This window comes from Embiotoca jacksoni, unplaced genomic scaffold (assembly GCF_022577435.1).
Source record: "Embiotoca jacksoni isolate LCO1_2020_lvr unplaced genomic scaffold, fEmbJac1.0.p SCAF_17, whole genome shotgun sequence".
NCBI lineage: Eukaryota > Metazoa > Chordata > Actinopteri > Embiotocidae > Embiotoca > Embiotoca jacksoni.
The window spans coordinates 4133271-4153796 of record NW_027185307.1 but is presented as its reverse complement, the minus strand read 5'-3'; the positions used below and the strand labels follow the sequence as shown (position 1 = coordinate 4153796).

Genomic DNA, 20526 nt, shown 5'->3' with positions numbered 1-20526 from the left:
AGTTCTGGGTGAAGGTCTGGCGTGCTGTCAGGACTGCAGCTGCTCCCATTGTGTCAGCCATCAGGTGGAGCTGTTGAGCAGCACTGACTCTCACTGCAGCACTCAGGTGTCTGAGGAAGGCCAAACACAAACAAATGTTTCATTTCATTTTCTTTGATTGCTGCTGCTATTTCAAGGACTCTGATCCTCCACGGTGGTCTTACTTCAGCCCTGTGTTCTGCAGAGCAGGCAGCACTCGACTGGGACTGCAGTTCTTCACCAGGTCCTCCAGGGCCACGTTGGCCTGCTGCTGAACAAATACATTTGCATTTGCTTGTCCGATCCTCCGCAGCAGAGCGTTCCCTGTTCTCTCTGCCTGAGGGTCCATGTCCTTCTGCAGGTGGACGTAAAGTGATCGGAGGGTGTCGATCGCTGGGCAGGACACCGAGGATCGCAGGTTTTTGACCTAGAGAGAGTAAGAATGAACATCAGCAGTCAGTAGTCACGATTACAACACAGATGCACCGCAGTGTGTGCACTTATAGACACACGTGGACATAAGGAGAGCAGCATTAAAATTATCTTCAGTACCTCTTCTATCACTAGCAAACACACTTCGTGCAGTTTGACCATCAGTGTGTTGGGATGGTGCTGTGCCAGAGATCGGACACATCGTAGTCCTTCCACCTTCCTCATCCTGTGTTGAATTAACACAATTACTTCACTGTATTTTGCAGCTCCAACATGTAAATGTACATCTGCTGAGCCGTTTAAAGTAGCTGTCGGCAGTTTTTGAAGTCACTGAACTGATTCAAGAACTAAGAATTTAAATAATTTACAATCGATTATCTCTGCGGCCCATAGAAATGGCATTATAGCCGACTACTTGGCTTATGACAATGTTTGTGTCTTCTGTGTGAGGTCAGAGTCTTACCAGTCTTCTGAGCTCAGCAGTTTAAAGCAGAGAGGGAGACTCTCTGTCGGGTTACGCAGTGGCTGCAGATCCTCCAGGTTCTCATTGTCTGCTCTCTGGAGTCTGCAGGTACTGTCTGGCTTGTTGTTAGTGCTGATGGTCTTTTCAGGGTGCACAAATGTCCTATGAGGTCTGCTCTTCTGAGCTCGGGGTTGTGGGCGTTTTGGGTGTCGTGGGCGTTGTGGTGATTGTGGGCGTCGTGGAGGTTTTGGGTGTTGTGGTGATTGTGGGTGTCGTGGAGGTTTTGGGTGTTGTGGTGATTGTGGGTGTCGTGGAGGTTTTGGGTGTTGTGGTGATTGTGGGTGTCGTGGAGGTTTTGGGTGTTGTGGTGATTGTGGGTGTCGTGGAGGTTTTGGGTGTTGTGGTGATTGTGGGTGTCGTGGAGGTTTTGGGTGTTGTGGTGATTGTGGGTGTTGTGGTGATTTTGGGTGTTGTGGTGATTGTGGGTGTTGTGGTGATTGTGGGTGTTGTGGTGATTGTGGGTGTTGTGGTGATTTTGGGCGTTGTGGTGGTTTTGGGTGTCGTGGGTGTTGCAGAAAAGAGGTGGCCAAGTTGTGCATCAGGTGGTTCATAGACTCAGTGATTGCATCCATCTGATGTTTAGCTGTCTGGAGTCTGTATCCTCTGATGTTTTTGTCTGTTCAGATTAAGATACAAATATTGATCAGTTACATTTCTGTTTGTTTACATCTGACAAGTACAAAACTAGAGAAGAACATACTAAAGGGGAGATGAAAGAATTTCAGTCACTAAGTCAACTGACATTTCAGTAGAAACAGGGATGCAGTGCTATTTGTTGAATTGCGGACACAGGCTGGCGCATTAGCACACATACATAGACATATAGCTACATGTATGTAATGCACACCCATGGGGGCCGGATGGCTCGTTTCTAAGGTGTAACCACTCCTCCTGCAGTGGCAAGTCAATCGTGTAGCCTATATGTCTAGGTGATCGTCTGACTTCGGTCACAACACATTCCTGCAAATGTTTCACAATAAAAGCCTTTTTAATAAAGTGGAGTTTCTGTCTAAAAAAAAAAAAAGAAAAAAGAGTGAGGGGGCTTTTAATTTGAAATAATACAGGAAGTCTTGAGTTTGTATTACCGTCTCATGCAGTAGCTTTGACAGCACAAATGGCAGCGGGTCATAGCAAGGCTTCAGGTTAATACATCTCAAATGTAATCACAACAACTTTTACCATTCTATTTGTTTTTATCGTCTCTCTTGAACGACATGCTTTGGATCGTCATACACTCAAAACATGTAAACGAATCAAGAAAACTGTTGCTGTTTAAGTAAGAGATTTGTTGCGGTGCAGCACTACACCCGAGTAGGTGACAAAGCTTTGAAAGTGGCAGTTGTGAACAGTGAGAGCGTTTAGTTCGTATAATTTAGATACAACCCTGTTTCGGAAAAAGTTGGGCGCTGTGTAAAAAGTAAATAAAAACAAATTGCAATGCTTTGCAATTCTCATTAACCCATATTTAATTGAAAATAGACCAAAGATAACATATCAAGTGTTGAAATTGTATTGTTTTATGGAAAATGTATACTCATTGTGAATTTGATGGCAGCAACACATCGCATAAAGGTTGGGACAGGTGCAACAAAAGACTGGAAAAGTTGTGTAAAGCTAAGGAAAACCCCTGGTGGAACATATCACAACTAATTAGGTTAAATGGCAGCAGATCAGTTACATGATTGATTATAAAAAAATAAAAAAAAGGATCCCAGAAAGGAATAGTCCCTCAGCATTGAAGATGGTTTGAGGTTCACCACTCTGTAAAAGAACGTGTCGGAAAACTGTCCTGTTGCCTGACAAATCAAAATTTGAGCTTCTTTTTGAAAACCATGGATGCTGCATCCTCCACGCAAAAGAGAAGAGAGACTACCCAGTTTGTTATCTGCACTCAGTTAAAAAGCCAGCATCTGTGATGGTACAGAGAGGCATTACTGCCTCATAAATATACAAGTTGGCTCATATCTAATGGAGCCCAATTCCAAGAACAAGCTGCATGAGAACACCTGCAACATGTTTATCTCAAACACATAAAACAAATTAAACTCCTAAAAGAAAAGGGGAGACAAAGTGGATCTTGCTATCAAATCTATGCTAGCACATCTGGGAAGGAACAATGAATGCTGAACAATATATAAAGGTTTTGGAGCAACATATGCTGCCACCCAGACAACATCTCTTTTAGGGAAGGCCTCGCTTATTTCAGTAAAACAATGTCAAACTGCATTCTGCAAGTGTTACAACAGCATGGCTCTCTAGTAGAAGAGTCCAGATGTTAAACTGGCCTGCCGGCAGTCCAGACCTGTCACCCATTTAAAAAAATGTGCTGCATTATTAAAATTAAAAATTCATTTGAACATTTCAACACTTAATATGTTATCTTTGGTGTATTTGTAATTAAATATGGGTTCATGAGATTTGCAAATTATTGCATTTTCTTCTTATTTACATTTTACAGTGTCCCAACTTTTTTGGAAACGGGGTTGTAAATCACCAGTATTAACATCTGTGATGCATGAATTATATTGTAATATCTCCCTCATATGAGTGGATGGAAACTCGGTTGTAGGTTTAAATGTCAGCCCTTGCGACTCATCAGTTTGTGTGTTAAAGAACTGACCTGCTTCTGTGACGTTTGCTGTCAACACGGGCAGACGACGCACTCTTCTGCATTGCGGCGGAAGGATTGTTGTTGGCGAGAATGGAGTGAAGCATGTGTAGGAGAACGACATGTTATCGGGGGTTGTAATGAACGGGATGGCCCTCAGCTCCCTGGGAGTCTCAGTGTCCACTGAGCTAAGGAGGCTGGCGGGAGGTGATGGGCTGATAGTCTGGCGTCTGTCAGTGTGCAGCTCCTCCTCCTCATACTCATCCACGGTGTCTGGACTTAACAGGTGTTGCTCTGTGCCTTCAGTTTCTTCAGTAACAGGAGGTACAACTGTAAAAGGTCCCATTCGCCATAGTCGGAAGGATGGTGCAGGTCTGGGTTTGAGATGACGAGCTGGGGGATGAGGTGAAGGGAGGGGGTCCTGCTGTTTGAGGAGTCCCAGTCTCTTCAGCACACTGTTTTTGAGGCCTTGCTGTGAGGTGTACAGTCTCTCCGTCTGCCGGAGGAGAGCCTCACTGTGAGTAGTCTGTCTGTTCGGGCTGCTGCAAACACCAGGACTCTCATGTTTCTGGTGGCTCACTGTACTCTGGAATTATTACAAAAAAAGAAGTCATTTCAACAGTGAGGTCAGTTGAGTTCAAATATTATTACAGTTATTACAGTATGTTACAACTGGTCTGATTCTTCACAACACTTCAGTTTGTTAAACTGACTGAATTATCTGACTGAATTATTTGAGTGCAAATGTGCATGTTCCAATCAGGATATAATTCCTCTTTCGGTAGCACTTAGTTATTGTTTGGCAGCATTCAATTATCAAACAATGAGCTTTTAATTTTGAAATGCACAATTTAGTTTGAGCAAATATAATATAGAGGTTTTTGGGTCAATAATTACAGATTTAAATCTGTAACTGACTTTTTGACAAAGTTAAAATATTTGTTTGGTGGATCCGTGGTCAGACTCTGTGTACTGAAAACCTCTCGGTTTCAGAGAATCAGCTGGTTGTACTTACATCATCATCAGATTTGGACATCTGCTTTGAGAGTCGAGAGAAGAAATTTGAAGTCATAACTTTCCCTGAAAATTCACAAATGAGTCAAGACAAACTTGTCTACTCTAAACCAGATCAGTGTGAGTGTCAGCTGCAGGTTCCACTTGACTCAGAGCTCCACTGTGTGATGTGTCAGTGAGACCTGATCAACATTCCAGGATTCTAATTTATGCACATGGAGAGAATGTTCTGTGATGCAGTGAATTTGAATCAAAACAAATATTTCTGTCCACATTGATGCTGTGTGTAGCTGAAAATCTGGTTTTAAATCAGAAAGTGGTTCAGATTCAAAGACATGAACAGTTCTGATAGAGAACTGACATCTTTCACATGAACTCCTGCTGCCCAGACATGAATCATTTTCTTTGTGAATGGATTTTGGTTGTTGTCTGGTTTTAGTAATAATTAAATTCAAATCACTACTAAGTTATACATTTTTTGTTTGATTTTTGTAATCGAACTATTTACAGATGTTTATTTGCCATTTTAGTCCAGTGGTTCCCAACCTACGGCCTGGGTCCCACCACAGGGTCACCAGACAAGTCACTAATTCTCTGCTCATTAAATCACAGCAGAAGAAGGGGGAGCAATGAGATGATGTCATATACAGACCGCCAGTCAAACCTCAAACAGCGGGAAACAACTTTGAAATAGTCATGGAAATATGATGTTTATGTTTCAGCTGAATGGAAACAATTCTGACAACTATGAAAAGTAATTGTAGTCAGCTCAAATAATTGCAATCAGCTGATGATGGAATTATTGTGACACGCATTGTGTTTTGTCAAATATGAAATTATTTCATCATTTTGGAACTTGAACAGTGATTTAAGTGATACCACTTGAATAGTGTCAATGAAACATGTCTCATAGGTCAGAATAACACAAAAAAAAAAAAAATCTAAAACAAGATAAATATGATTTTTTTTATGAGTTCACAAGCCAGCAAGTTTAATACTGATTTAATTATTGACCATGCATTGTTTTTATAACATTATTCAATGCTGTTTAATGTCAAATCTTAACCTGTAAAGTAATTAGTAGCTGTAGCTGTCAGGTGAATGTAATGGATTAACAAGTACCATATCTCTCTCTGAAATGTTGTGCAGTTGAAGTATGAAGTAGTGGCAAAGTACAAATATCTCAAAACTGGACAGGAAAACTACGATACACAATAAAAGTACAGCATTCAGGTAAATGTATTTTGTTGCTTTCCACTGCTGTAAATATAAAGGCAGATTGCAACTGGAGTAATTTTACAAGTGTAACTGCTCATGTGTTTGTTGTTGTTGTTTGTTGACCCTCAGATCCAGGCAGGTTCAACTTCACCCCTCGTTTGTACCAGCTGAGCAGCAGCTCAGGGGAGTTCACAGCTGTCGAGTTTCTCTACCCATCCAGAGACCCCAAGCAGGTCAACTCCATGCCCTTCTTACAGGAGGACCTCTACTCGGCCTCCCAGCCAGGTACACGCACACATTCGATATCTTGTCTTCACACAGTTTGTAAACTGTAGCAGCTTTAATCTCAGAGCAGTAAAAGTCCCCCAGGCTGGCTGGACAAAGCATGAAGCCTTCTGTAAAATGTATTTCTGTGTATATACTTTATTAAGTGATGCTTTATTAGATCACTTGTATGTAAACTGTTCTCTCAGGTGAGTGTAAGCTTGTTTAAACACACCAGTTCAGAGACAACTGAGAAATAAAAGCGCATCAACAGCAGTTCTTTAACCAGAGCGTTCATACCCGTTAACTCTGGTAGGTCAAGTAGGTAAAAGTCAAGACAAAGCACTGTTGATGATAATAATTGTTGTGGAACCAAGAGGGACTAATAATGATTGTTCAGATCAAAAATGCTTGATTGCAGCTTCCAGCAGCTTTTAAAAAATAATTAAAAAAAAAAAAAATATGCAATTCGTTGAGTTTGAAGAGATTTTCTTTTGGTGGGAAAGTAAAAATTGCAAATTGAAGACATTCATTAAACTACGACCTAAAAAAGGAGTCCGATGTTATCACTTCCTGATAATAAGCATACTGTAAATCACATAAATATTTGAGTTCTAATCTTTTTTTTTTTTATTGTTATAAAAAGTTTATATGGTGAAGTAGTTTCAGAAAACAGATAATCTGTGAATGGAACATAGAAAAAAGGCCCTTAAATGCTTTTTGATCAATATTAATTCAACACAGGCCTACTGTATGCACAAAAACTGACTTTACATTTTCCTAATTCCTTTGATAAGATAACATTTCCCAGAGAGTGGGATCCATAACTCCCAGCTTTTCCAGTCAGCCAGTGTGTCGTATGTTTTGATGATGAGAGGAGTCATTTCTATCAATAAAACTTTTTTATTTTTTTTAATTTTTTAAAGGATGACTTTTTGTCGCACAGCTTCTAATGAGTTTTGCAAAATTGCAAGCTAATTATTGCAGAGATTGCCTGAATTTGCATTCATTATTGTAACCACAAGATCATGATTTCCTGGAAGGCCTAAAGGGGTTTCTCCCTCAAGCTTTTTAAATATCCAATATTGTATAAATTCAAATTACCTTCTCTTTTTGGATCATAAAACAGGTGCTAGAAATACTCTGAAAGTGTCAAAATGTTGAGACAACAAATAAATGCACACAGCTTGTATTCATCAACGGGTGTGGACACAAAATTACACTTGGCCTGAGCACGTGTCACTCAGAAGCTATTCAATCAGAAGAGAGAGTCATTATTTACAACGTGCCTTAAAGAAACAGACATGAAGCATCCTGTTCTTAGTAGAGCTGCAGAGACACTTATTAGAGGAGATGTAAATCAATATTATGCTAATTCTGTGTACTTAACACCACAAAATATCTTATGGATTCCAGAACTGCAAATAAAATACCGGAAAAGTTCAAAAAATAAGTCTTGGTCTAAAACAAGTATCACTCCTCTGTTACTTCAGTGTGTTCTAAAGACTTTCGAGGACGCATCGGGACCAGCAGGTTCACAGGGAAGATAACTGTCTTTCTTCTTACCTCTTAACACTGAAGAGTCTGTCTGTTCTCCTGGAGTCCTCAGTTCTACATGAACACATGAGCTTGTAAACCTACAACCAAACTCTTGTTTTCTCTCCCATGATCAGCTCTGTTCCTGGTGGACAACCACCATGAGGTTTACCTGTGGCAGGGCTGGTGGCCTCAGGACAGTGAGAGCACCGGCTCGGCCCAAATCCGCTGGGACTCGGACAGGAAGTGTGCCATGGAGACGGTGCTGCAGTACTGCAGAGGTATTCCTCTTTATTTTTCATTATTAGGAAACACATGCTCTCGGTGTCACTGTCTGGTTGTGCGATGTGTTGGGATGGCGTGACTTGTGAGGCCACTTGTAAAGTAAATTATAGAAAAAGAGAATCCTGAGGTGCTTTTTAAAAATCAGTGACGTCTTCTTGGTTTGTTTCCCCAGAAAAGAATGACAAGAAACCCCCCAAATCGTATCTGATCCACGCCGGTCTGGAGCCGCTCACCTTCACCAACATGTTCCCCAGCTGGGAACACAGAGAGGACATCGCTGAGATCACAGAGAGGGTGTGTGAATCAAATTGTGTTATCGGATCATAAACCAGTTCAGCTCTCAGTGTCTGAATAAAACCATTAGTGAACGCTGAACCAAAACACACATTCTTGATCGACTCTCTGGGTTTTTGCATTAAAAAGTGTATCATTCCTGCGTGTGTGTTATCAGGAGGCAGAAGTGTGTCATCAGATTATCCTGGTGGAGGACGTGCTGGCCCGGCTATGTAAGACCACATACCCCCTGGCAGATGTTCTGGCCCGGCCGCTGCCTGAGGGAGTCGACCCTCTTCGCCTGGAGGTCTACCTGTCTGATGAGGACTTTGAGGTAAGAGCCTGCCGTCATGTGACTTTCAAGCTGCTCTGGTTTCCTGTAAACACTCGTGACACCCACATAAACAATTTACATTTAGATAACTGACAGAAAAGAGAAGAGATTTTCCACTGGTTGTAGTCAATTATGTTGCTGAATAGCCATTTTAACAGGCTATTGTGAGACAATAGAAACATGCTATCGTCATTGAAGCACTGGATTGAACTAATGTCCATTATAATTTGCTGAATTGTTGGGTTTCTCTGTATAATATTGTAACGTCTTGCTGTAAGGACTTTAATGTGTTAAGTGCCATGAAATAACCTATGTTGTGATTTGGCGCTATATAAATAAAGTTGAATTGAATTGTATAATCACAACATTATATTGCTTAAATATAGCAGGATATGTTCTATTCAGACTCCTGAAAACATGGCGACTACATCAGAAACATGCAGTTGTTCTTTATATGTATTTCAGCCTATCATCGCCTTCTGTGAACTTTTCATTATTATTATTTTCTCTCTCTGTAACTTGCCCTCTGACTGGGTCGTGGTGAATGTGTTACTCTGTAGCTGAATTTACCCACCAGTATGTTTTGTACTGTTTGTATTGGTTGTACAATGGAGATGTAGGTTTGATGGTGGGAATCAGTTGTTGGTATGTTCACAGGTTCGCAGCACGCTGTTGAACACAATAATAATAATAAAGTAAAACATTTTCCAGGTAAGATAGATAGATAGATAGTTACTTAGTTAATTAGTTAGTTACTTACTGACTGACTGACTGACTTTATTAATCCCAAAGGGGACATTTTTTTTAAGTGATGTATCATTTTAAAGCTGCACCAGTCAATATTTCTGTCTCAAAGATGTCTTGTTTTGATTTTATGACCCACCACAGCTCTGTTTTTAATCAGCCAAAAGCAGATCAGTGCTGCTGTAGAATATCATGCTCTGTTTATTGTTCCTCCTTAAATCTGCCTTTCTTCTGTTCTCGGACACTTTCAGACTTATCTTCCCTGTTTGTGGCTCTCAGCCACAAACCCCACTAATTCCTGCTGATGATTTAGATCTTTAAAAGATATTTCACAAATATGTAGATTTATTTTATAGCCAGAGGTTTATTAAAATCCTAAAGAAACATCCGGAAACTCTTTAGTAAATGTCAAACAGGAGTTCTTTGTTAGGAACTATTTTAAGCGGCGGATGAGTTGAGAGTATTTCAGTCAGCAGTGTGTGTAGGACTGAGTCGAGAAAAACTACAGTGTGTGTGTTCATGATAATGAAGGAACTCATCATGTGGTGTAACAGTGTCTCGCTGTTGTGTTTCTATTAGATCAATTGTTATCGGTTTATTCTGACGTCTCCGTGGTTTGATTTTTGATATCTATCCTGTTTGGATCTTGTTCACTCCTTTTTCTTCCTTTTTTTCTCTCTCTGATCTCTTATCATTAATCGTGTCATGTCTCCATCCTCTCCTCTCTTTGTAAACTTCTCTGTGTCATTCATTCCGCCCTGCAGGGTGTAGGGGTTTATGGGAAGGTGAGTCATCTGAGTTGAGCATGGACGAGCCGGACGCGCTGTAAAGCATCCTTGTTCAACGTTGTCACCCATAATCCGTTTTCTTTCTAACTCTTTATTCCTTCTGATCTGAGTTCTCTCGTTTGTTCAGCATGCTGTTCACTCACAATCACACGTTTGTGGACTGAATCCTGGAGATGTGGCGCAAACAAACGTTTTTGTTTTTTTGACTGGAACAGATGAATGATGTTTGTTTTTAATCACAAACCACTGATGCATGAGTGTGTTCTCAGAGGTTCCTCACTCACCATGCAGGCTGCAGGACTGATTGATTGGTTTGGATGTCTGATAGATCAGTACAGTAGGTGATATGTGACTTGTGTTGCTCCCACAGAAAGCCCTGGAGATGAGCAGAGAGGAGTACGGCGGCTTGCCCAGCTGGAAGCAGGTGAACTTGAAGAAAGCCAAAGGTCTTTTCTGACCGTCTGAATGCTGCTGAGGGCATCGGAGGACGCCATTAGGAAGTGGTGTGGGCTTGTCTTTTGTTTAAGTCTGCACACGGCAGGGTTAACCCCTCAGTGGAGGGCTGAGGATGGATGAGAGGAGCTACGAATCGGTGGACGAGAGGTGTGGCAGCATCTCGTGCTGCAGATTTCCCTCCTGTTTATGTTGGTGTTTTGGTTGTAGGAGACACGTGGGTGGATGCTCCTCTGAGTGAATGTGTTAACAGCACTCCTTTAAATGTACACTCTGTTAATGTATGTACATATTTACTATATGCAGGACAGCCAGTGCTGTTACATTGTCAGCCTTGCAGCCATCTGTTGGAGTAGTAGCAGGTCTGTCAGCCTGTTGGACTCACTCCCCATCACACGTGTATGTTTGTGCATTACAAATAAATTATATTTATATCAAGTCCATACAGCAATTTCTAAAAAAGCATCACAGATATTCAGAAAGTCATGAAATAAAGTGTAAAATGAATGTTGCAGAGGTTTGTGTGGATGTAACGGAACGTCTCTCTTGCTGTACAGATCACTATTTGCCATTTACAAATCAAATGAAGCAGTTTCATGTAGTGTCATTATGGAATTGATCATCACAGTGAAGATACAGGCTTGTTTAAAGGCAGAGTGATAATCAACTGTCTTTGATTTGAAGTCCTTCAGTGTATAGTGCCTTGCTTTGTGTACAGTTTATATACAGATCCTAGTCAGCATTTTCAAGACTGTTTTGTGATATAAAGAACTATTAGAGAAATAAACCGTTAAAAAAGTTTTTTGTTGTTGTTGTTGCCTCTTGGTTTTTTTTTTTTTTTTTACCGCACTTCAACTCTTCTCCATGATGATGTCACACTCATCTGCACAGGGTAGTGGGTTTAACTCCTAGAATTGTATTATGTGAGGTGAGTCCTTATATCAGCCACTAGAGGGCACTATAATACAAGTTTCTACAGAAAGTCAGATGATCAAACTTGTGGTCAATTCTGATCGATCACTGAACCCACTGTATATGCTATAGTAGTATTCTGCTGTGGACACAGTTCTTTCTCTACAGTAAACTGATGAATGTTGATCAAACAGTATTTACTGCTCCTGCTTCAAGGAACAATGCTCCTTGAGGGAGTCAGTGTATAAACCTGAAAGCTCAGCAGATGATTGAAGGAAAGATGCACAATTTTTGTGTTTGTATATAAAAGATTTCTGCTTTGTCCTCATTTTCTTTTAAACATAAAAACCTAATTGACAAAACAATGATTCTTTGGTTAAAGCCAGTAAAAATAGGGGTTGCAAGTTGCCTCATTTTAGATGATCATAAAACAAAAAAGTCCAGAACCACTGCAGGTCATGTTGATGTCAGCACGCACACATCAAAAGTGTCTCCATCGACTTCACAGCACACCTTCTGACTTGTCATAGTAGAAAAAGCAAAGGCGTTCCTATTCACATTAATGATGCCTCTGCTCTGTTCAAGTGTCCCAGTGATCCAACATGCATATGCAACACCAGGATGCTGAAAGTGAAGCAGCTAAATTCAACCATGACTCATTCCACACAGTTTAGAGATGAGCTCCTCCTGCTGTCACATGTTCAAACGCCTCCTGAGAAAAGAGCTCATTTAGAACAAGGAATAAAAGAGGAAATCTACTCTGAGAATAAATTTGTTTATTAATTGATCAAGTACATCAGTCAGCTGAAGTTCATTGTCAGTGCAGTGAAAGAATTTAGTTCATAAGTGTCCCAGATTTCATGGTGAAATGATCAGTTGCTAAATACAGTGTGGAAACTTGTGCACATGACACAGATACTCTGTTTAGTTTATAAAATAAAAAGTAATCATACATTAACTTGAGTATTTCACTTTCTACTTCCACTCCTCGATGTTTATGATACAGTTTTAGTTCCAAGTTACTTTCCAGGACTTTTTATATAAAACATTTGATGACTGATAAAGATCCAGCTGTACCCAAACAGTTTACAAAGCAACACTAAAATCCTTCTAAAACACATACTTTTACTTTGAAAGGTAAGATTTTCAATGCTAGACGGTGGAGTATTTTTACTGTGTGCTGATGCTGCCACATCAAAGTACCTCCATCTCGACTTTAAAGTCTTCATGTGGTTGAACAGAAATTCCTCTTAGGAAAAAATAAGGTTAGTGTTGATGTTTTTTTCTAATAATTTCAGCTTTTTTGTACTGCCAGTGGCCAACATTGGGTGGATTATACTGCGTGTCAGGGAGAGAAGTGAGGTACAGGGGCTGAAAACTCCGGCTTTCAAAGGTTGAGCATGACAGAAAGAGGACTGCAGATCAAGTTAACCCTCGACAAACCCAAAGGAAGCACTGAGTCACCACTGTGCTGTGATGTGTATGATGTGCAACAGTAGAAGAGATCTATCTGCTTCAGTGAAGTCCATGCATTCATGCTGGTTCTGAGTCTGAGAATATTTTCATGTCAGTCAGTTCTTCACACCTATGACCGTATGGCACCTCAGTTACTGACAGAAAGTCGCAGGTGAAAACTCCAATCAGCCGTCCAACCTGTCAAACCTCACGGCCTCATTTTCCAGGCTGTCCTCCAACTCTTCACACACTCACACACTTAAACACTCACACTCTCACACACACCCACACACACACTCACACTGAAAGCTCTCAGATGTTCTCAATATCAGCCGTTGGCCTGTGTTGAGGAACGAGAGCAATTAGAGGGGAATTTCATGCAATCACAGTAGAACAATATACACAGCAGGTTTCTGTCCATCCAACTGTTGCTCGAGTGTTGCTCAATGTTTCAACAGTCTGCCCAGAAACAGCAACAAGAGGCAGAAGAAGCTGCAGCCTCTTCCAAAGCGCTTGGCAAGCTGCTGCGTGGTTCTCGCTGCTTTTCATCTGCTCGCCCTCTCTTGCATGCTAAGTTGGATTACTCTGCTGCACAGCCGTCCTCTGAACTCCTCTGGCCTGCGAGGAGTTTGATGTGGCGACACGGTGCATATCCACCCACCCGCTCCTCCACACCCACTCAGAGCCCTGCCCCCACCCTCCTATCCGTGTCTCCAGGAAGACGGCGGGATGTACAGTACGTTGCTGTGCACACACTGCCAGGTGTGTGTGTGTGTGTGTGTGTGTGTGTGTACACGTACGTACATAGTATCTTGGAGCCTGTTCTTGACTCTGAGCCCAGTTTCTGTGCTGAGATCCAACCAGCTTTTCTTTTCATATGTTTCCCTTTATGAATGCAAAACACATGCACACCTGTACAGTATAATATGTGTTACTGGTATTACGACAAAGCCGAAAGGAAACAGTCAGTGTGTGTCAGTGTCACGTTTTGTGTTGCAGAGGCAAGAAAAACACACTTGTATGACCATCAATGAAGGAGGTCATGTAACAAACTACAAGGAGTCAAGTTATATAGCAGCTGCCCAAAGAGCTGCACAACAAGATAAAAAATAAGCAGAAAAAGAAAAAAGGAATTCAAACCAATAATAAGGATATAAATTCTCAGTAATGCGTTAAATCAAATTTGATCTAAACTTTAAATGCTAAAGAAAATAAATGTGTTTTTTATCGGGGTTTGAACACGGAGTGAAGTTGATGATGTGATCAAAAGGAGGAAGCTGTTTCAAAGTTTTGGAGCTGCCACTGAGAAAGATCAGGGAGTCCGTCTGGATCAAGAACAACTCCTGGTCTGATAAGCTGAGCAGGTGAGGAGAGTTACGGGGGAGCAACATGTAAGACAGATAAAGACAGAGCTGCTCCATATAGGCACAAACAATAAAAGTTTACAGGTAACAGGTGACACATGAAAGGATGGCAAGATGGGTGGGAATAGTGAAAAAGTCCACGTGGGGAGGATGTTTGGGGTGGTTGGATGGAACAAACACCCGATTTTCACCTGCGAGACCGGAGTGGAAGTTATATATATGCATAATGTAACGTTGGGTATATAAAATAACTTATTTGAACTCAAACCATGATCTTAATCTTAACCAGGTGGTTTTTGGTGCTTAAACTTAAGGCACCTTAATTTTTACTACAGGCCAGAAGAGTGTGACACCGACACCGTATCCTCCAGTGCACTGATGGGTGTAATACACGCTTTGGTGTGATACCAGGTTACTGTGTCGTAATATTATTTGCAAACATGTGCAAACATAGTCCTGAACCTGTAACTCTGTGTGTGCAAAGACCTGCAAATATGTATTCAGATGTGCAAATATACAGAGAATGAAATTTGCACCTGTAAAATATATGAACTCAAAAGAGTGAATGGCCTTTTGTTATGACAGAAAACTGTAGCACTGAACTGGAAACACAGTATTCTTAATTCCTCACTTTTTACACAGGACCTTTGCTCCACTGCATCACATTAAAAATACATGAAACCTGGACAAATACATCCTCAATTGTTGTGTGACAGCTCTTCATTCACAGAAAGTGATCGTGAAACCCTGCACCTTTGGCGCTGCATGGGTACAACTGTAATGTTTGTGATTAATTATTAGATTATGCAAAGGGTAATTAAAATATCAGTCAATATTTACTGGGCCATATGCCACAGGCGCTTTTGCAGCCATGACTCGCCTGTGAATTCTAATAGCCCAAACAGGGGGTGAAAAGTGCCCTTTGGCAGGTATCTCCCTAATGCTCTTAACCATCTGTCGACGCTCAGCCCACTGCCACGCTAACATAATGTTTTGTTTATGATAACAGTGTTAATTCAACACAGGCTTAGGTGCAAAGTGGCACGGTTGAGCTTTAGCACCATTTATTCCACAATATTTGCATTTGGCAGCGTGCCCGCTCCTCCCCTCTCCTCAATCCACGGGAGATGACAAGCAGCGAACAATGAGAGTCCAAACCGGGCTTAGCACATATACTTCTGCATGCTGCGCTCATGTTTTGTTCTCAGTTTCTATTTATGTGTGGATTACCAACATCACAATGCACATACACTATGTGTCTCTCCTCTCCTCTCCTCTCCTCTCCTCTCCTCTCCTCTCCTCTCCTCTCCTCTCCTCTCCTCTCCTCTCCTCTCCTCTCCTCTTCCCTCCATCTTTGGGTTGGAAAAAACATCCAAGACCAACACTTCCTGTCCAAAGTCTAAGAAAGCCACTTCAAAGGCTCAGAGTCGAGATGATTTGTGGGAAATGAATTTCAGACAGAGGACTTTTTTCTCTCTTCTCTGGTGCCCTGGGCTCTTAGCGGTAAGCTCTGCTTGTTAACCCAGATTTAGATCTCTACCCTGATGGAGCCCATAAAAGTGGTGTGGATTTATATAATGTGGAGCGCAGCCACGTGCCTCAGGTCCACTCGCTGCGTTTCTCCTCCTGTCTTCTGTCCAATTTAAACCTGGACGGTCACTTTAAAAGCTGGATGCGGGCTCCGCACCACCTGAGGCCCCTGAGTTGCAGGAGTACAGGAGGCACACACCACAGATCTATAGACGTTTCGACTTTATTCCACAGGTTTATGGTGGAATTAACCTTTTTGCTCTGCAGACACTTTGACTTTTAGACGGAAAAAATAGAAAGTGTGGAGGAAAATAAAAGTAATCTGAAACTGAGGTCCTTTTTTCTGTTTGATGAACTTCTTATGGACATGGACAAAATGGAAGAAAATCTAAGTGTCCTGCATTGAAAATACAGACCCCCTTCTACCACTGGTGAGAGAGAAAGAGAGGTCCCTTATTTAACAGGACCATTTCCATTTTTTCTGTCACATATATAATGTTACAGTGTTAGACGTTCATCATAAATGTAGCTAAAGTTTCACATAATGAAGTAAACGTATGTAAAAGTAACTCCTTTGAGAGAAAAGCTTGAGTTTCAGGCGTCTCTGAACGCTCGCCGAGCTGTTGTCAGCTCGTCACCAGTTTCTTTATATGGTCGTCTGCCGCAGGCACAGCATGCCACCAAGTTGACAACGACAGTGCAGGGAGATACTATAACTTACAGTCGTTGGACGACAGCAGAATAACATTCTACTTGCTGTGTTGGACCATTTCCCTCGTGTGCACCTATCAAGAAGGGCTTATATAGAAAAGCGCGTTTATGGCTTGTGACTGAAACAGTAAATCCACTGTGATGTCACACAATAAGCAATGGCTCAAACATCCTGCTGTAATTTTTGCTGTGGCAGATGTTCGTGATGTCCACCAGGTGTGTAGCACAGCATTCTGGGCCGTTTATATAAGCAGGTCTGTGGGACCCTTCTTCTCACGGCTTTTGACACATGACCAACAACTGCACACATGAACCTTTTTTGAGGGGAAGTCACTAATAAACTGTTCATAGAACATTTACATTAGTAATAATCTGATATGTGCTTAAATCTGTCTCAACATACTGTAGTTTACAACTGCTTTATTTGGATTAAATAGAGTTTGCTTGGAGTACGATAGTTAAAAGAACATTATTTGTTCATGTTTATCTATCAATAAGCTAAATAGCTAAATAATAACAATAATAATAATAATACCATCTTAATTTCCTAACCATGTTTATCTATCAATAAGGCATAAGACAAAGCTAAATAATAGCAATAATAATAATAATACCATCTTAATTTCCTAACTGCTACACTGAGAAAATACAAACTTATTGTATTATAAAAGGCAACTGAAGAAGACTTCACTCAGGTTTTAGGTGTCAAAACAAAAAGAAAAAAGATCAGTTTTCCAAAAAGTGTTAGCAAAATACAACCTGGCAGGCTACCTGGTGTTAGTGATACGCTCCTCTAAAAACTTTAAACTTCTCCAAATGATTGTCTGGAATAACTTAGTCTCCGCAATATGAGCTCACATGGTTCTCAGTAACACCATCAGAATGACGAAGAACCTGCTGCTGATTCCTGATGTTTAGCTTTACAGCATATTTTTTATTTATTCTGTGGTCATATGACATTGAGCTACGATGCTGATGAATTTATGTGTGACAGTAATTCATTTGTTACACAATGCAAATATGCTCAAATAGATCCCTGCTGACAGCCTTTAATGTAAACAACTGCTGATATTAGTTTATATCATTCTTAAACTGTGTTCGTTACGCTCACCTTCCTTTTGAAAGAAATTAGTTGGCAGGTGTTTTTTTTTTCAGTTTGCTTTCTTCGTTTTGTTTTTGATACCAGTTTCCCTTGACATGACTCTATCACAGTTCTCCTTTATCTGTTCCAGCGAAGTCCCAGAAGAAAAACTTGTAAATGCGCATAATAGGTCACCTTTAAAGACAAGAAACGAGAAGGATTTGACAATATTATCTACTCAAAGTATCAACTGAAGAGATTTAGGAAGCAAAACTCTTTCCAAACTCAGGTCTGTAATTTTCCCAGGAGGAACGTGTGTGATCTTGGGACTAATTAAAACTAAAGTAGGACTTTCCTTGAAAGAACTCCTTCATTTAAAGGCAGCTTGTAAAGATTTGTTGTGTACAAACAGAGCTTCTGTTTACACTCAGCGTTCATCACCAAAACACCATGTGTGTATACATGAACGCTGACAAATATCTTTAGTACAATTTTTTCCTCATGAAAGAATTGCAAAACTGATTTTAGGAAAAATGTAAATCATTGTTTACATCCATGTTTACTTCCTTGTCGTCCTCTTCTCTGCCTTTCTTCTGCAGAGCTACACTTCATTGCAAATGTCCTCCAACAACTGTCAGTCAGCATGAATCAAGTGTGTGCATGTGCCTCCTTCTGCACATTATAAACAAAAAGGGAAACTACTTGTTAAAGCACTGCTTCACACTCTGTTGATTTTGTGTTTCATAAATCAATTATTTATCCTTAAAATATCAAATGTTAAATGAAAAGTCTTTATCACAGTTTCAGAGAGCATCTTCTCATGTTTGTTTTGTCGAACCAACAGTCCAAATGATTCTTTCGGCGGCTTAAAAAAGTTTTGACTTCTGCCTGATTAGCTGCTATTAAACACAAAACTGAGTAGCCTGTATGTTGGCCTTTGTTTCCCTTTCAGTGACTCCAGTGTGTGTGTGTGCAGGCTGCAGCTTGTTAGAACGAGATTTCTCTCTGAAATTTGGAAGGAAGTTCAAAGCAGCAGTCTGGGTCACATTATTCCTCCATCCAGGCTGAAGAGGAGAAACTGCTGCTCAAGTAATCTGCCAATCACTGAATCAATCGAAAGTATCTGAGCCTTTTAGAAGAGCTCCCCTACCTTGCTCTCCACCATTAAGTGTAGCTGTGTGTGTGTGTGTGTGTGTGTGTGTGTGTGTGTGTGTGTGTCTCTGTGTCTCTGTTGTGTGCTTTTCTAAGTGTGCACCACACCTCCAAATCGAAGCCTTTGGACCGGAGTCAAGAGACTGCCCTCCCACCGCCACCTGGCATCATTAGAGACTCTGATCCTCTAATCAACACCAACAAACACACTCCCCTCGTTCCTCCAGCTCCTCCACCCGTCCTCCACACAGCCTCTCCATCCTGTGACCCAGCCCCGGGCCTGGCAGCCTGCTGTGGAGAACAGACTAGTTGATGTTTTTTTTTTGGGAGGTTTGGTGGGGGAGGATGCTGTTAACCAGGTGGGTGATGATGAGAGCAGACCTGGCTGCATGCTGGGTGGTGCTCCAGCATTTAGAGAGGGGGAGCAGCTCCATGAAGAAAGGCGAAGCTTCATCCGGTAGTTTTCTGTTCACCAGCTCACTGCTTATTCTCGAGCACGACTTGTAAGCCAGAGGTGGATTTTTGGATTTGTAGAGCAGGAACAAGTTGCTTGTGTCATGAAGAAAACATGTGCCGGTCAGAACTTAAATGAGCTTCACTTCAAACGCTTTTTGAGCGGGGGGGAAAAAAAAAAGAGGAGGGTCAGGTGTATAATTTGGGACGTCGAGGGATCCAAACACAAACATAAAGCAGCGTTACCAAGAGGAGAAAGTGACTCAGCCTCAGGACTCGCTCCCTCGCTGTTGTGCTCTCCAAAACCCAAAGCTGGGGAAACAAAAACAGCGGACTCCTCTCTTTAGTTCAACTCCAAATGATGATGTGATGTGAGTTATCCCGCTCCAAATGCTCCATAGCGCCGCGCAGACTGATGGGAAGACAAGCTGAAAACTCTGGGGCCTCTAACAGCACATCTCCATCAGTGTTATGGCCCAGTTCACCCTCAGGTGACAAACACACTCATTTAATACCCACCTTCCCCCTCTTCTGACCCCCTCCACAGACGCACAGATGCTAACTGCACAGAGCTGCAGTGTGCAAACAGCTGGCTGCTGTCTACAGCATAATTAGTGGTTAATAAAGGAGGCTAATAAGGACTTACCTTCAATAGTGAATCGTTAAATGGAATTAGTCAGAGAGGAGAGCATTGACAGTCTGGCAGACTGATCGGAGCCATGAGATGTTTGACCTCCACCTGTCCTCCAAAGCTGCTTCAACTGGGGAGGCAAACTTTCTCTGGCGAGGAAAATAAAACGTTACAAATATGGCAAAGAGTAAAACAAAATGTTATGTTACATACGAGGCATGCGGCGAGTTACAAAATGCAGAGCAGCATTTTAATGTTACACTCACTGTATTACATTCAAATCAAATCCTTATAAACTGAGTTCAAAAAGTTCTGAGACTGATCCTGTTGGACGTGAATGGAGCGCAGCACAGTGATGTGTTCGGAGCCGGGCAAGCAATAACTTTGGAAAGTACTCCGAGTTACGTCACTTGATCAACATCAGTACCTGATTTACACGTTTTTGTGACCACTGGTATGAGATGAGAGCGCACATTCTATCAAATCCCAAGAAAAAGTTCCCCATGGGGACAATAAAGTATCGTATCGTATCGTATCGCATCGCATCGCATCACATCGTATCGCATCGCATCGCATCGCATCGCATCGCATCGCATCGCATCGTATCGCATCGCATCGCATCGCATCGTATCGTATCGCATCGCATCGCATCGCATCGCATCGCATCGCATCGCATCGTATCGTATCGTATCGTACCGTATCGTACCGTACCGTATCACCAGCATCAGCTTTGTTACAGGTGGTTAC

The 20526-nt window shown here is 41.5% G+C and overlaps 1 protein-coding gene across 17 annotated transcripts in view; it reads left to right on the top strand.

The window, feature by feature from the left end:
* Positions 1-11279, top strand: part of svila (supervillin a) — a 77397-nt gene extending 66118 nt beyond the window's left edge. For 13 of the 17 annotated variants that reach the window (XM_069151293.1, XM_069151283.1, XM_069151279.1 and 10 more), the window contains 6 exons: positions 5943-6098; positions 7751-7894; positions 8071-8192; positions 8350-8505; positions 10014-10034; positions 10408-11279. In XM_069151293.1, the coding sequence (XP_069007394.1) occupies positions 5943-6098; positions 7751-7894; positions 8071-8192; positions 8350-8505; positions 10014-10034; positions 10408-10494 (686 nt within the window). In that variant the 3' untranslated portion in view covers positions 10495-11279. Of the gene's footprint in view, positions 1-5744; positions 5837-5942; positions 6099-7750; positions 7895-8070; positions 8193-8349; positions 8506-10013; positions 10035-10407 lie in introns of those variants that run through there. The other 4 variants (XM_069151295.1, XM_069151282.1, XM_069151280.1 and 1 more) reach the window with 2 other exon arrangements.
* Positions 11280-20526: the final 9247 nt, after the last annotated feature.